This window comes from Marmota monax, unplaced genomic scaffold (assembly GCF_021218885.2).
Source record: "Marmota monax isolate L192 unplaced genomic scaffold, Marmota_monax_Labrador192_F-V1.1 WCK01_AAM20220418_F8-fsc00002, whole genome shotgun sequence".
Lineage (NCBI taxonomy): Eukaryota > Metazoa > Chordata > Mammalia > Rodentia > Sciuridae > Marmota > Marmota monax.
Window position 1 is genome coordinate 23,777,195 of NW_026693571.1, and position 15,793 is coordinate 23,792,987.

Genomic DNA, 15,793 nt, shown 5'->3' on the forward strand with positions numbered 1-15,793 from the left:
CAGTGTTTGAAATATGTTATTCCAGGATCTTCTAGCTTTCAGAGTCTGTGTTGAAAGATCAGCTGTTATCCTGATTGGCTTACCCCTAAATGTGATCTGCTTCCTTTCTCTTGTAGCTTTTAAAATTCTCTCCTTATTCTGTATGTTGGGCATCTTCATTATAATGTGTCTAGGTGTGGATCTCTTATGATTTTGCACATTCGGCGTCCTGTAGGCTTCTAGGATTTGGGATTCTGTCTCATTCTTCAAGTCTGGGAAGTTTTCTTGTATTATTTCATTGAATAGACTGCTCATTCCTTTGGTTTGGAGCTCTGTACCTTCCTGTATCCCAATGACTCTTAAGTTTGGTCTCTTAATGTTATCCCATATTTCTTGGATGTTCTGCTCATGGTTTCTTAACAGTCTTGCTGAGCTGTCTATGTTCTTTTCCAGTTGAAATACTTTGTCTTCATTGTCTGATGTTCTATCTTCTAAGTGTTCTACTCTGCTGGTAGTATTCTCCATTGAGTTTTTAAGTTGGTTTATTGCTTCCTGCATTTCTAGGATTTCTGATTGCTTGTTTTTTATAACCTCTATCTCCCTGTATAGTTGATCCTTTGCTTCCTGGATTTGTTTGCGTAATTCGTTGTCGAAGTGATCTTTCATTGTCTGATTTTGCTGTTTAATGTCTTCCTTGATACTCCAGATCATCTGAAGCTTGTATATCCTGAATTCTTTATCTGACATTCCATCTGTTGCAGCTGTTACCTCTTCTAAAGTTGCGTTGACCTGCATTGCTTGTGGTCCTTTCTTTCCTTGTCTTTTCATACTGCTTGCGTATCTTTCCTGCAGGTGCGGGCGGCGGCTCTGCTCTCTCCTTATTCCAATTGGGGTGTCGTGGCTACCACGCCGGCAGGTCACTGGGCCTGTTCTGGGAGCTGGCGGCGGCTCTGTTCTGCCCCTACTCCAATTGGGGTGACGAGTGTACCACACCGGCAGGCCACCGGGCCTGATCCGCCGGTCGGTTGCAGGTTTGCCTACCCTGTAGGCGCGGGCGGCGGCTCTACTCTGCCCCTACTCCAAATGGGGTGACATGTCTGTCGTACCGGCAGGCCACTGGGCCTGTCCCGGTGGTCGGTCGCAGATCTGCCCACCTTTTGGGCACGGGTGGAGGCTCTGCTCTGCCCCTACTCCAATTGGGGTGTCGTGACTACCCCGCCTGCAGGACGCTGGGCCTGTTCCTGGCACGGGCGGCGACTCTGCCCTGTCACTACTCCAATTAGGGTGGTGTTTGTACCACGCCGGCAGGCTCCTGGGCCTGATCCGCCGGTCTGTTGTAGGTCTGCCTACCTTGGAGGCGCGGGCGGCGGATCTGCCCTGCCCCTCCTACCACGCCTGCGGACCCCTGGGCCTGATCTGCAGGTTGATCACTGGTCTGCTCACCCTGCGGGCACGGGTGGCGGTTCCACTCCGCCCCCACTCCAATTGGGGTCACGTGACCACCACACCGGCAGGGCCTGATCCGGGCGTGGGAGAAGGATCTGCTCTGCCCCTACTCCAGTTGGGGTGACGTGTGTACCACACTGGGAGGCCACTGAGCCTGACCCGCCAGGCTGTCACAGGTCTGTTTACCTTGCAAGCGCGAAGGGCGGCTCTGCCCTGCCCCTCCTACCACGCCCATGTACCACTGGGTCCCGGGTCTGCCCACCTTGCGGGTGCGGGTGGCGGCTCCGCTCCACCCCCTCTCCAATTGGGGTAACGCGGTCACCACGCTGGCGAGCCGCTGGGCCTGCTCCGGGCGCTGGCGGCGGCCCGGCTCCTCCCCTCTGGCTCGAGGACAAATTGAGGAGACTCGGGTGACTGTGCCTCACCCCCCCTACCAGGAGACCAACTGCTTATGTCACCGCTGGTATTGATGAAGTTCTCTCCTCCGCCGCTTTCTGCTGACATCAGATCTCTGCCATGTTGGTATCCTATGCGAATGGCAGCATTTCATTCCCCTTGCCATGCAACCAAAGCAACGGGTGAGTCCTGACCGGCCCTCAGCAGGACCCGTACCGAGACGCAGTTTCCGCGGGCTCCTAGCCCCGGTCCAGGGAAGTTCCGGGAGCCGGAAGTCGGCCGCTCCGTGCTCGGTGTAAGCTCCTATAAGTGTAAGCTCCAAGTAGCAGTCCCCGCGGGCTCAGTTCCGGTAGCCGGAATTCGGCTGCTTAGTGCTTGGTGTATGCTCTGATAGTAGCAGGGTCCAAGAAGCAGCCTCCGCAGGCTCCGCAGCCCTGGGCCAGGGCGGTTCCGGGACGGTTCCGGGAGCCGGAACTCGGCCGCCCCGCGCTCGGTGTCCGCTCCGATAATATCAGATTCTAAGAAGCACCCAGGCGCTGAACCCTAGCAATCTGTCTGCAAGCCGCAGGCGAATTGCAGCCTGAAATTACCTGTTCTATGGCTGAATGAGCTGCGGTCAGTCGAAAACAGGGAAGGTGACGTCAGTTTACCAACATGGTGGCTGCTGGCCTCCTCTGTGGTCTGACCAGTGTGGAGAACCGAGATGGACCGCTTCCTTCCCCCGTCTCGAACCCAGAATTCAGTCCTGAGTACGGTGCTTGCGCGGCTGGCAGAAACTGCAGCGCTGTAACCCTGCGTCTCTATCCCAGCGCGTGCTGCAGACTCTAGCCGCGGGGCGATTTGCTGAATAAGCAGTGTTACCCTCCGTGCGACAAACCTCTCGCGTTTGAGTCCCCATAGCCGATCCTCGTGCGATGGAAATCCTTCCTCCAGGTTCCGGAGCACCCCACTATTGCTGGAAATTCCTAACAAGATATCCTTTAGCCGTCCTGACTTGTCATACTCCCACACAGTGAAGCAGCACACGGGGGCAATGCACTCCCCTTGCCGCCATCTTCCCGTTCCTACCATTCTTTTCTGACTTTAGTTTATCTGACTTCATATTATTTAGGATTTTATAAATCAACGTCACATTCTGAATCATGTCAATATCAAAGTATGTCTGAATTAGAATTTTGGCCTATTAATGGCTTTTATTTGGGCAACAAATTACCTCAGTATATAAACTGCTTCAATTATCACCTCTGTGATGTTGCTACTAGACTATACCTCACTTGTCATAACCTGTAACTCCATTTCTTGTCTTTTTTGGCTGACATTATGCTGTCTCTTATATATTCTACTACATCTGTGACTTACAGGTTCTCACTGGATGCTATTCATAAAAGAGGCCCAAGAGACCATTATTGATGGTTTTCTACTTTAATATGGATTTCAATATTTAGTCTATTTCATTTTTGCAACAATAATTTTAAAAAAATCGGGCTGGGTTCGATCCTCAGCACCACATAAAAATAAAATAAAGATGTTGTGTCCACCGAAAACTGAAAAATAAATATTAAAAAATTCTCTCTCTCTCTCTAAAAATAAAATCACCTTAACTATACAGTTTTATTCAGGAAGAATCTGTTGATTTTGATATATGCTCTTTTCACACACAATTTGGCAGTCAAGGGCACAGGTCATACTTCCTGGATTTTACCAACAGTATAAGAATGTACTAGCTGCATAAATCTGGCCAAGTCTCTTAACTTCTCTATTCCTCTATTTCTGTATCTGTTAAGTGGGAAAAATAATAGAACCTATCTCAGAAGATTATTATCTTTATAATAGTTTTTTAAAAATATTTATTTTTTAGTTTTAGTTGGACACAATACTTTATTTCACTTATTTATGTTTATGTGGTGCTGAGGATCAAACCCAGGGTTGAGTGCTCTACCACTGAGTCCCAGCCCCAATCCCTATTATAGTTGTATATGTATAATAGTATTTATAGTATAAAACAAGTATATAGTGCTTGACATACAGTGAGAGCTCAATACTATTATAATCTTTATCATCATCACCTCTACTACTACCTTATTCTTTAATGTTGGAGGCTAATTCTATAGATTGTAGGCATAGTTTTATTTTTTCTCAGGCATTTTTAAAATTTTTAAAAATTTTTTATTTGTTTTATTTGTTTTAATTAGTTACACATGACAGGGAAAGGAAGGACAGCAGAATAAAATAGACATTATTATTGATGTATGTATATACGTGACTACATGACCAATGTGATTCTGCAATCTGTACACTCAGAAAAATGAGAAATTATACCCCAACTGATTCAAATGTATGATATATCAAGATCTCAGGCAGTTTTATTGGGTTTGTAAAAATATATTATATGCATGAATATTTAGATGCCCTTAGAGATGTTTTCATAAATTTCAACTTAATTATATCTCATTGATTAGTATTTTGGAAGAATTAAAATAGCTAGCATAAGATCCACTCACTCCTTTTATGGCAGATATTATGATGGAAAGCAAGTTTAATATCCCTTTCAACTGTAATTCCAGAAACATAGTCTGGCAATATTTACTAGGAAGAAGAGTCCTTAAACATAAAAAAAAAAAAAACCTTTAGCAAGATATCCTAGGCTAAGGGGTTATTCTAGAAATTATTATATTCAATAAGCTTAGGAATTATGGATTAATGGACCCTGGAAAATGTCCTGATAGTTTACACTTTCTAGAATAAAAACTAAGGTATTTCTTAATGCAAATGGTTCCTATTATGAAAATAAATCTGATAAAACCTTCATTGGAGATAGAATGTAATGTCCAATGTGGGAAGAAAGGACCTGGGAAGCTATATAGAATGTCCCATACTCTCTCCTTTGCCTGTGCTCCTTGTCTGACTGCATGTTTGATAAAGGGAATATATTCAATTCTTATAAGTAAATTTGATACTTTGTGTTAGCTCAGTCTTAATCTCTCAAAACATCTGATTATCACTTAAGATTGAAGACTAAGTACCATGAATTTATTATCCGTAATATCTCTAAGTGGCAAATGCAGCAGGAGTTTGACAAATGTAACTTACATTTCCACACATAAGTTCAAGCTAATGATATCAGAAAGCTTTTGATAAGAGCTTTTGTTGTCCTCAAAAACACATGTACCTCATTGGGGTACCTGATTACTTTCTTAGTACTATATTTCTAGGAAAAAGAAAGGATTGTATATCAAACAGATTGTTACGTAGTAAAAATATTATCCCCTGAAATTTTTAAACAGTTGAACACTAAACTTCCTGTTGCAATCTTATTATTCCCAATCAATGCTCACATGGCCAGGTCTTCTTCATGCCAGCTAGTTTTCACCATGAGCAACTTAGTGTACTTGCTTTGAATGAGGTACAAAAATCCCTGATAAATCAGGGGACTTGCATTTAACTTGCTGCAGCCTTCAGTTACCTTGTTCACCTTTCAACTTTGTAATTTATCCTCTTTATGCTATATTCTTAATGAGCTATTGGCATGTATCATCAGAGAAACTTTCCCTCACTGGATGTCAGGGATACTTGAGAGGTCGGCATTTTAAGTACATAAACCCTGTAAGTGAAGCCCCTTGTTATCTCACCCAGACTTAACCTGTTTTTTGATTGCCTTAGAAAATTCCATTGGTTCTGAACTTTTTCATTTACCCTCAGATTAACCTTGAAAACAGTCTTGGTAAAAATGTCTGCTGTCCAGGTGATAATGAGTGGTCATTATCTTTGTTTATGCATGGTTGTATTTTTTTTAATCTCTTGATGATGCAGCAGATTTTAAACAAAATAAGCTAATGAGACATTGATAGAATGAATAGCACATACACATAATTTCTAGATGTCCTTTAAATTGACAGTAAAATTGCTGTCAGAGTAAGCCTGTTTAAAAATACAAAATAAATTAGCTTGGATTTTATCCTACCCGTTTGATACAGAAATACCAGTAGGTATCATATAGAGAGCAAAGAGAAGAAAAAATAAAGGGAGAACCAAAGGTTGGGAATAATTTATTACAAAGGTAAGATAATAAATTTCTGGAAGGCAAATCTTTGTTGTTCCCTTATGGATAAGATAAATTGGAAAAAAAATGAGAAAAAATATTTTTTAAGAACTTATGGGCTAGAGATGTGTGTGGCTCAAGCGGTAGCGCGCTCGCCTGGCATGCGTGCAGCCCAGGTTCAATCCTCAGCACCACATACAAAGATGTTGTGTCCGCCGAAAAACTAAAAAATAAATATTAAAAAAAATTCTCTCTCTCTCTCTCTCTCTCTCTCTCTCTTAAAAAAAAAAAGAACTTATTTTACTCTGTTTATAAAACTGAAGTTTTCCCTATACTTGAAATTGAAAAGTAACTTAAAAACATAAAAAATTTATGATATTTGACTAATTTCCTAATACATATTCCTAGGCTCCTTGTCACCCACAGATATGCCTAGGAACCAAGGATAGCCTTTAAAAAAACCATGAGGCCTGTAAGGCAGTGCACACACAGGAGATGCCAGACTCAGCAGCATGCCCTCATATCCCCATGTTTCATTAGTGTCAGCTTCAGAGAGAAAAATCCCTGACAGGAGAAAAACACCACAGTTTCTACCCAGCAAAGAAATATAATAGTAGGCAGATAAATATCAGGATCCTGGATGAAAACAAAAATAAAACCAAAAGCTTAATTTGTATGAAATGTTTAGAAAAAATTGATTTGGACACACACACATACTCACTCTCAAATATTCATTCAAAATAGAATTGCAACAAACTGAGAAGTAAATAGGACACTCTTAGCATTTTAATTATGCTATCTACATCTTAAGGAAACTGAGGCACAGAAAACTACTTCAGTGAGGAGCCCATACAGAAACCTTTAACTTGTTCCTCATAATTTTTCCTCTGGACCATATAAACTGTGTGTCCAATAAAACATATGTATATCACAGTGATTTCTCAAAAAATTAATACTGAATGAAACTCATTTGAACTCTACAACACTTTACCCACTTTCTAATTCAAATAATCTGAAGTTGGAGTGTGCACTGATAAGTTCACAGGAGCCTATTCCAAGGGCAAAATGACTTTTTTTCCAAAGCTCCTGTAGTAAAAGTTTGGATGCTTTTTTTGTGTGTGTGTAAAATAAGCTATTTGTGGTAAATCAGATTATGTTTTGCTATATTTTCTCTTTCCTTCAAGTTTACAAATCCTAAAAGTTATAGTGTATTACACCGAAAGGAAAATGTTTGCACTTAAATATACAAATTTTTTAAAAGCCTACAACACAAAATAATGTCTTAGAATTATTTTTGTCCAAGAAATAAACCTAGGATTAATTATTTTAATCTTCTTTCTCAAATAGTTAATTAATCACCAAATCTCCTTTCAACCCTTTAAATCTATCTTGGAGTTGGGTACTTCTGTCCATCCCATGTCCCACACCCTGGACTAGACGCCCTCTGAGTAGGAGCCCACTCCTCTTGGTTGGTGTTCTCTCTTCTATCCTGTCCTCATCCAATGATAGCTGCAGAATGGAATTGCCATGTGGCAGCCACAGGGTAATCTGATTTTGTGATCACACTGTTTAAGATACTTCATGGCCACCTTTCTTTGTGAACAGAGTTTAGGCACATATATACAGTTACAGGACCCTGCATGATCCTTCCCATCCACCTCTCATAAGCATGAGGAATCACAGCCCTGCTCTATGCATGCAGCTTGGGCTTATTTCAGACTCAGGTGAGCCCGAGTCTCCTTCCAAGCCTCTGAACTTTCTACACCCCTTGCATGAAACATTCTTCCATCCCTATCCTTGGAACATGCTTCTCTTCCTTTCCTGGATGAATTGCAGCACACTTGACAAGTAAATAGGACACTATACATTATGCTATCTACATCTTAAGGAAACTGAGGGCAAAGAAAACTACTTCAGTGAGGAGTCCATATAGAAACCTTTATATGGTTTCTGCCCAACCTGAATGTTTCCACCTGTCAGTCTTCAACCCAAGTAGAATCTCCTGTCACATATTTCCAGAACAGTTGGTGTTTTCCCTTTTATAGAACTGATCACACTTGTATTTTTGATATTTCTATTTTTCTTCCTTATTCTATGATCTCACAGTACAGCATATGGTAGTATTCAATAAATATTTGTTGAATGAATAAATTACCATTTAAGAACTGAAGTGATTTCAATATTTTTGCCATTTCAAAGAATACTCTTTCAAATATCAACATGCACCAAGATATCTCTTTTAGATCAGTAAGTATCAACATGTACCAATATGAGATAATGTATAAGATTCCATTGATATTTTCTATTTTCCCACATTCAGTTTTGAAGTAATTACCTCAAGCAATTAACAGAAGTTGATCAATTAAGCCAATGTGAATATATTTGATTTGAAGATCTATTGAGTTTTAATTGGCTAACTCAGATAAAATGAATAGGAAATGGTTAGTGTAAAAAATGCAATCACTTTTTTTGTTGTTGTTTTAAAGTCAAAGATGTAAGTGTATTCTTTCTAATACTTGGGGCTGATTTCATCCAAAATTTTTGTGTCTTTCATTTACCCACAAAATAAAATCATTTGTTCTCAGTCTCTTTTCAGTTCAGATAATTTTCTCTAATGTGTTCTGTGAACTCTGGAAAACTAATCAACTTTTGTCACTATATACATGATTTAAGAAGATGTGTCAGTTAGAGTGGTCCCAGCCACATACTCCTCTCAAAGCTTTACATAAACCAACCCTGCTAATTTTGAAGTTTCCATTACGATGCTATGAATTCTATGAAAATTTTTCTATTTTTTATTTTAAGTCAAGTTCCCCAGGAAACAGCTCTGAAATAGGAACTTGTTTATATGTGGGAAGTTTACTTGAAGAGTTCCTGAGAATGTACCTGGGAGAGAATAAGGGAAGGTGGATTGGGCAGAGGGAGAAGTGGAACTATTATGCAAACACAGCAGCCTCTCAGGTGACCCTCCAGGCCAGTCTGTGGTTATCCCTGTGTGAGGGAAAGGACTCATGCCTTTCTAGCCTGCAATGACCATTCTTTAGGTACATGCAGGTCCCAGGAAAAGGGTGAAGCAGCTCCTTCCTGTCTAGGACAGTTGCTAAGCAGAATCTTGGCTAGGTGTCCTTGGGGAGAATCAGTGCCTCCTGGTGAAGCAGGTATGTGAGTATACAACACACTCCACTCTTCTCTAAGATTTCTCAGAATCCTATTTTTACCATACTTTCTATTGTCCTTGGCCTTAGAGAATAGCTTTTTGTACTTAACCAATATCCACTACTGGATTCTACATTTCGTTTCTTGATTTTGCCCTATTCATTCCACAATGCATGCAAATTGATGAACATCTATTAAGACACTGGTGAATAAATGACTGAATAAAGTGTAGTCTTGGAAAATGTTTCAATATTAAGAGGAGTAACATGAAGAAACAATGAAAATAATTGCTATTTAAACATGAACAATTCAATAAATAAAGATTGGTTACCCACATTGCACAGGTATGATCCAAATCCACATTCTATAAGAAAGAAGGTTGTTCTCCACTGGTTAAATTAATTTCTAAATGTTCTAGTGAAGTGGTTTCAAATTGTGGTTCTTAGAACTGATTGTGGTGGGAGTCCATCTGTGGAGATCCTCTCTCACTTTTTTAGAGCACCTAAATTTCTATTGATTTTACTTAGAAAAGTTTGAAAGCCTGCTCTAGGTTATGTAACATCAATAAACTAAATTACAAAACATAAAAACCCTTCCTTAAATACATATTACAAGTAAGTGCAGCTTCTGATAATAAAATAAAGATTGCAAAAATAAGCCATATTAAAATTTATATATGGCTTATGTAATTTCAAGGTAGTCACATTTTCTTTAGTCAAGTGATTGTGACAAAATTGTAAAAATACTACCATTATAATCAATAAAAAGGGTAAATGGTACATAGTTCAAAGAACACAGAATTAGAATTTAAAAAACCACAGTATTTGTAACTAATTAGCTGTATAACTATTAAGTTATTTAGTTTTTCTGTGGCTCAGTTTTCTATAACTTAAAATGAGGAAAAATAGGCAAGATTAACTTTACTGTACTTTCAACTCTAAAATTCTATGAGACACTAATAAAAATAAGAATTTAAGCATAAAAATATAAATAAAAAACAAAAGAATACTTTGCTAAAACATTTTTTAGACATTAAATTTCAAACAATACCCTTGATATACCTCATAATACTTATGACATTTTTATTAAGCCAATATGGTGTTTATCATTAAAATTATACAAGACTGGAAGAAGAATATAGGAAGTTTGTCCAGGAAAGTTTTTAAAGTATTAAAAAGACAAAGTATTAAAATTGAAGTGATAACATTAATTTTATTTGAAGATGATATCAATGTCTATTTGAAAAATACAAGAGAATAAACTATGATCTGAGAACTAGTAATTAAGCTTGAAAAGTTCATCCGATCAGTCTAAAACATATTAAACATCAATAACTGCTCTGAATATACTTGCAATAACTAATATAATAGAAACAGCTCCCATTCATGTGCACACACACACATACACAAGACCCTATAAATTTTTAGGAAAAAAAAATACATTGGAAATATGCACAAAGAACACTATAATTCTCTAAGGAGGGTTATAAAAAGATGATAATATTGATCCCATGTCTATGGGTGAGAAGACTCAATATTTTAAAAAATTAAAATCCTTTCAAAAACCAAACTACAAAATATGTATAAATAACAATAGCATTGTGGTGCTCATAATACCTGGGAAAAAACTAAATGTTGAGAATTAAGCTCTAATTTTAGAAAAAAGAGAAAAATTAGGAAGATCTTATTCCATCCATTCAGACAAAAAAAATTATAAAGCTGAACACAAGAGTATCTGCAAAATAGCCACCTCCCCTATTGCTGGACATTTATACTAATGTCCACTATATCATTTTTAACTCTGTTTTTTCATCCCCATAATGAGGATATAATTAATTCAGGGACGGAAACTGGTTCTTTCACTTGTTTGTACTCTGCAGCAGCACACAGCTGTGTGAAGTGTGCATAGCATGCCCTTAATATAGGCATGCTGTGTTTACTTGAATGTAATTAAGAATTTTATCACTAGATTGCTGCCACTGTAATAAGAAGCCTGACCTCATTTGTGACATGTGGCTGCAAACTTCTTTATATACCTTGCCCTCCCTTTCTGTTTTGGTCCCACATCTGGGCAGGATGATAAGAAAGCCCATCCTGTACCTTCTTATTTGATGTCTATGGGAAACAAAAGCCTATAGGTGTCCAGCCCACATGGTTAGGAACTATCCCTCAGCCCTGGCCGCTAGCTACTGAACAGGCCCAGCCTGCTCCCTCTGCTTTGCCCAAGCCAGGCTGGAAGCTGAGGCCCACTCAGCTCTCTCCAGATTCTCGTGTACATCAAATTTTCTTGGTGTGTTGGGTATAATCAGCTTCATTATCTTAATAGGGTGATCCAAAACTCCTATGTGAGGCAAAAAAAAAAAATGAGATTGGGAAAAAATAACTCAATTTCTTTAAGGTCAATGAAAAATGTGAGACAAAAATAAATAAATAAACTGAAATATTTACCCTAATGATATATGCTGAATTGCTGTATGAGAAACACCTGTATATATTTTTTAATTTAATTTTTTTATTATTAGTTGTTCAAAACATTACAAAGCTCTTGACATATCATATTTCATACACTTGATTCAAGTGGGTTATAAACTCCCAATTTTCCCCCGTATATAGACTGCAGAATCACATCGGTTACACATCCACGTTTTTACATACTGCCATACTAGTGTCTTTTGTATAAACACCTGTATATTATGGTGTCTCTCTTTTCTTCCTACAGACCTTTTCACTAAATAGGCATCTCCTAAGCCATCTCCTGAACAATTATTCTATCTTTGCGTGAAAGCTTCTGAAGAATGAATGTATTCAGGTTCCTGCATCCTAGCCAAACTGTGAATTAATAAACTGGCAGGATTAGAATCGTGTTCAACAACCTCCCTTGGTTCATACCTGCCAGCTCTCTACATACAAAGAGTTGGGAGATTTTGGCAATACCTTGATTTCTATTTGACTTACTCATTTCTCAGTTGAAAAATGTTTCTAAATATATTCACATGTTCAATACATTCAATTCTCAAGTACATTTGCTGATAAGAATCTCACCAAAGTGATTCTTTTACAAAAAGGAAACACCCACCAAAAGAAGCATCCCAGCTGTTCTCCATTTGAAAGATTTCTTTCCTTCACTTCCTGTTTTTGTACATCTGTCTCAGTCCCAGTGTTAAGTTTTTAGATATTTTTTCCTGACTTTTCTAAATATATTCACATTTCAATTGGTTATTTTTTTGTTTGCTTGTTTAAGGAAAAAAAGGGAAATGTATGAGGAAAGAAAAAGGAAGGGTGAAATAAAAAAACATAAACTTCCAAATGGCTGTCTGCTTTGCGTACAGGGTACAGGAGAAACTGTTTGTTTTATTAATCATTTCATTTTAAATCCATGAAGCTGTGCAAGATGAACAGAAAATGTCAGCAAGGATGACATGACAAAGAGGCTAATAAACTGCAGAGTGCTTATGGCACTGAGAAGAGCTGAACAACATAAACTGCCTTCTGGGAATGGAACAGGTAGTGAAGCCAAAGCCAGCCACAGCCCATGGAGGCAACACGCAGACAGTGATGAAAAGGACCACAATCAAGTGCCGGAAAGAGTGCATGAGCACTTCACCATAGGAACTGTTTATGAATTACATCTTCATTATAAGATAAATTAAGGATCATCGCACACAACGCCTTAGCATGTATCATCAAAATGAAAAACAGCCAAGTGTACTAAAAACTTTCAGTTGGTATACAACAACAATAACAACAACAAAAATCCCAAACCAAGAGAACTTTATGTACCTTATGACAGACACCAAAATAATTTGAGCATCTTTAAAGACATAACCAGGGCAATTTAAAATAACATTGATCACCAATTTTTACTTGCATAAACTTTCCTTAAAATCAGTAAGGGGTCACTTATTTAATATATGTTTGTAACCCTCTAAACTTTATCCTTTAAATATTTCATTTTGCTATTTTGTGCTTTGAGATGGCAGTGATGCTGAAGAGAAAAAAATCCTTCTAAAAGATATCTCATCAAATTCTGGTCTATTGTATGCTATTTACATAGAAATTAAGACGAGTGAAATGCTTATCAGAAGTTACCTTCTTGATGGTCTCTAGCATGGAACGCCCACCCTGCCAGGGCTTTGAATTCTTCCTGATACATGACAAACTTGCCATGCTGTGCCACTTTCGGTCCTCCAGCTTCTTATGAAAAGCATTAGCAAGCAGAAGCACTGTGTCATATATGTAAAGGTTTGAAATCTGAAAAGACATTAGACAGTGATCATTAGAATCATTGATACCATCTATCCCATCCAGAATAAGGAGAAATTTGTCCGTTTAGCTGCTTCTGCTCTGGATAGTTTACTGGATTATTTATTATGGAGAAGGTTTCTTTTTTCATTTCTTGGGCAATTTTGCTATTGAGAATGAAGTCTTGTCTGATTGTATGCCTCAATTGGTTTTCAGCTTATTTAGTTATGAAAGAGAAGATAAAAAAGAGATGTTTTGACAGAGGCAACGCTGTTAGTGTCAAACCATAGAAAATCACTGGCCCTTATTTCTTTCTGAGGAGGTAAGGATCTAAGGACTTAAGATTGGAAGGACACACTGAATAATACATTTTTTGAATACATAAAATTTCTGCATTTTAGTTATTCAGATGAAATATTAACTCAATCTTATATATGAGTGTTATAGGTACAAAAAAAAAGAAGCAGCCATCTGTGTGTGTTTGTGGCTATGGGGTTTCTATAAGGAAGAAATGAAAGAAAACAGACCCATTCACAAATACTACAATGATCAAGGATCGATACACCATAAGGTAGGCATACACATGCATTGAAATTCATTGACATGACAAATAACATAAACTACGAACAGTTTCTGAATGTGTTTATATTAATGCTCTCTTCTTCTAAGGTAACCATGATATTATCTTCTTTCTACACAGATTGAAAAAAAATGAATTATTGCCAATTTTTTTAAGATCTATTGCACTATTAAAATTTAAGTTTTGCAAGAACTACTATCTATACTACCAACTAATTACCAAAGGTGTTTGTTTTTCAAAGTAATTAGAATTTTTTTAAGAAAACATGAATAGAAAAGGGGATCTTAGGTCAATAAAAGCTGTTAAATGTTATATTATGACTGCTCAAAAAGAAAAACCTGATAGAAAAAAAATGAGAAATCAACATAGTGATGGAAATTAATTTTATCTTAATGCATTCAAATTTTCTCAGGTTTTAAAAGTGTCTTGTTATCACAGTTTTCCCTAAAAATGAAAGGGAAAATATGTGGGTTGTCATTTGGTTGTAATTAACGAAGAAGGAAATTTATGAAACAATCTGTGCACATCACAGAACAGTAGTAAGATTTGGCTATTGGGATAATTAGAGTTTGATGCTATTCAAAGCTGTTAATAAGAGCTTCCCAACAATGCCTTGTGGATTTTCATTTAAATGCCAGGTAAATCTTTAATCATCTGTGTTTGTTAAGCAACATTTTATATATATAATACTAATGGATGGTAGGTCTTTGAAAAGACATTGAACATTCTTGGTATTATATAAAATACAAGTTTATTTTTGCTTAAGGAAATATCAGGGCTAGCTATTCTTACTCCTGGTCCACCCAGCTAATTATTAGAGAGACCAGAGGAGAATGACTAAAATCTGCAGTGAATGAAGTATAGACTTGAAGTTAAAATTAGTCTGTGAGTCAAAATTCAAATTGGACTTAGACTGTGAAGACCTAATAGGAAAATGTGGAAGAAATAAGGAGGTTGAGCGAACTGTACAAAATAATCCAAGGAAAAATCTTTTGATAAACTTCTTCAAATGATATGCAATTATCTGTCTTTTCCAAAATCCCCTGTTTTCACTGCCTTAACTTGCTTCTTCTTGTCTATCTTTATTCTGCAACGCCCTTTAACTGCTTTAAGTGTGTATGTGAGATATCTGGTAGCATCCTTCAATGTATCTTTAGCTTTCTCAAACTAGTTAACTTCTTTCAATATTTAGCATAAAGGTTACCTGCTGGGAGAATGCTACCCTGACAATTTTCCAATCCTAGGCTTCACTGAGCAGTCTTCTCTCCCAGAAAATACAGTACATAGGTCTATGGAAACATGTCACAATGGTAAGATTTTTCAAAATCTGCCATTCACACAAGAATAGGAGATCCTCCTGGATGGAAACTCTCCATCCTTGTGCTTTAGTTTGCCTACACTTAATCTCCTTTCGACTTAGCCGACCATCTAGAACATTTTTTTTTAATAAACAATCATCAAATAAACAAAGTCAAAAAAATTGGAAGAAGTGGGAAAATGTCAGGTTTAAAGTTAGGTGGGTTGACAGAAATCAAGTCATTGCTGGCAAACTGTGTTCTACTAGTACTTGACCTTCTCTGGCATAGTCTGTTTTGCATACTTTAAGGTATGGAGTGCGAATATCTATGCTAATGTCAAAGTGAGTGTTCTGTACCCAACATATGATAGGCATTTTACAGATGACTGCCTCCTCTAGTTTGTTACATTCTCAGTGGCAGGATCAAGAAGTGGCAGTGACCTTCTCTGAGATTTCCAAAACCCCTCCTAATCTTTTACTTCTTTCTCAAAGCAAGTACTCACTCTCCTTGGCAGTTCATGTTCTCTCTCATGCTCCTTTGTGCAGTCCTCTACTGATCTCTTGGTGATTTTATTTGTGAGGTCTTTGACTCCTTCCTCACCATGATCCCAAAATGTCTCTCAGCATTTAAAGGAGACTACAGTTTCTACCCAGAGAAG

General features: G+C 37.9%; 1 protein-coding gene across 1 annotated transcript in view; it reads right to left on the reverse strand.

Annotated features, from left to right (window-relative positions):
* Positions 1–15,793, reverse strand: part of Grid2 (glutamate ionotropic receptor delta type subunit 2) — a 1,437,644-nt gene that overhangs the window by 537,722 nt on the left and 884,129 nt on the right. The window contains exon 7 of the mRNA XM_046459106.2: positions 13,105–13,266. Within this exon, the coding sequence (XP_046315062.1) occupies positions 13,105–13,266 (162 nt within the window). The remainder of the gene's footprint in view (positions 1–13,104; positions 13,267–15,793) is intronic.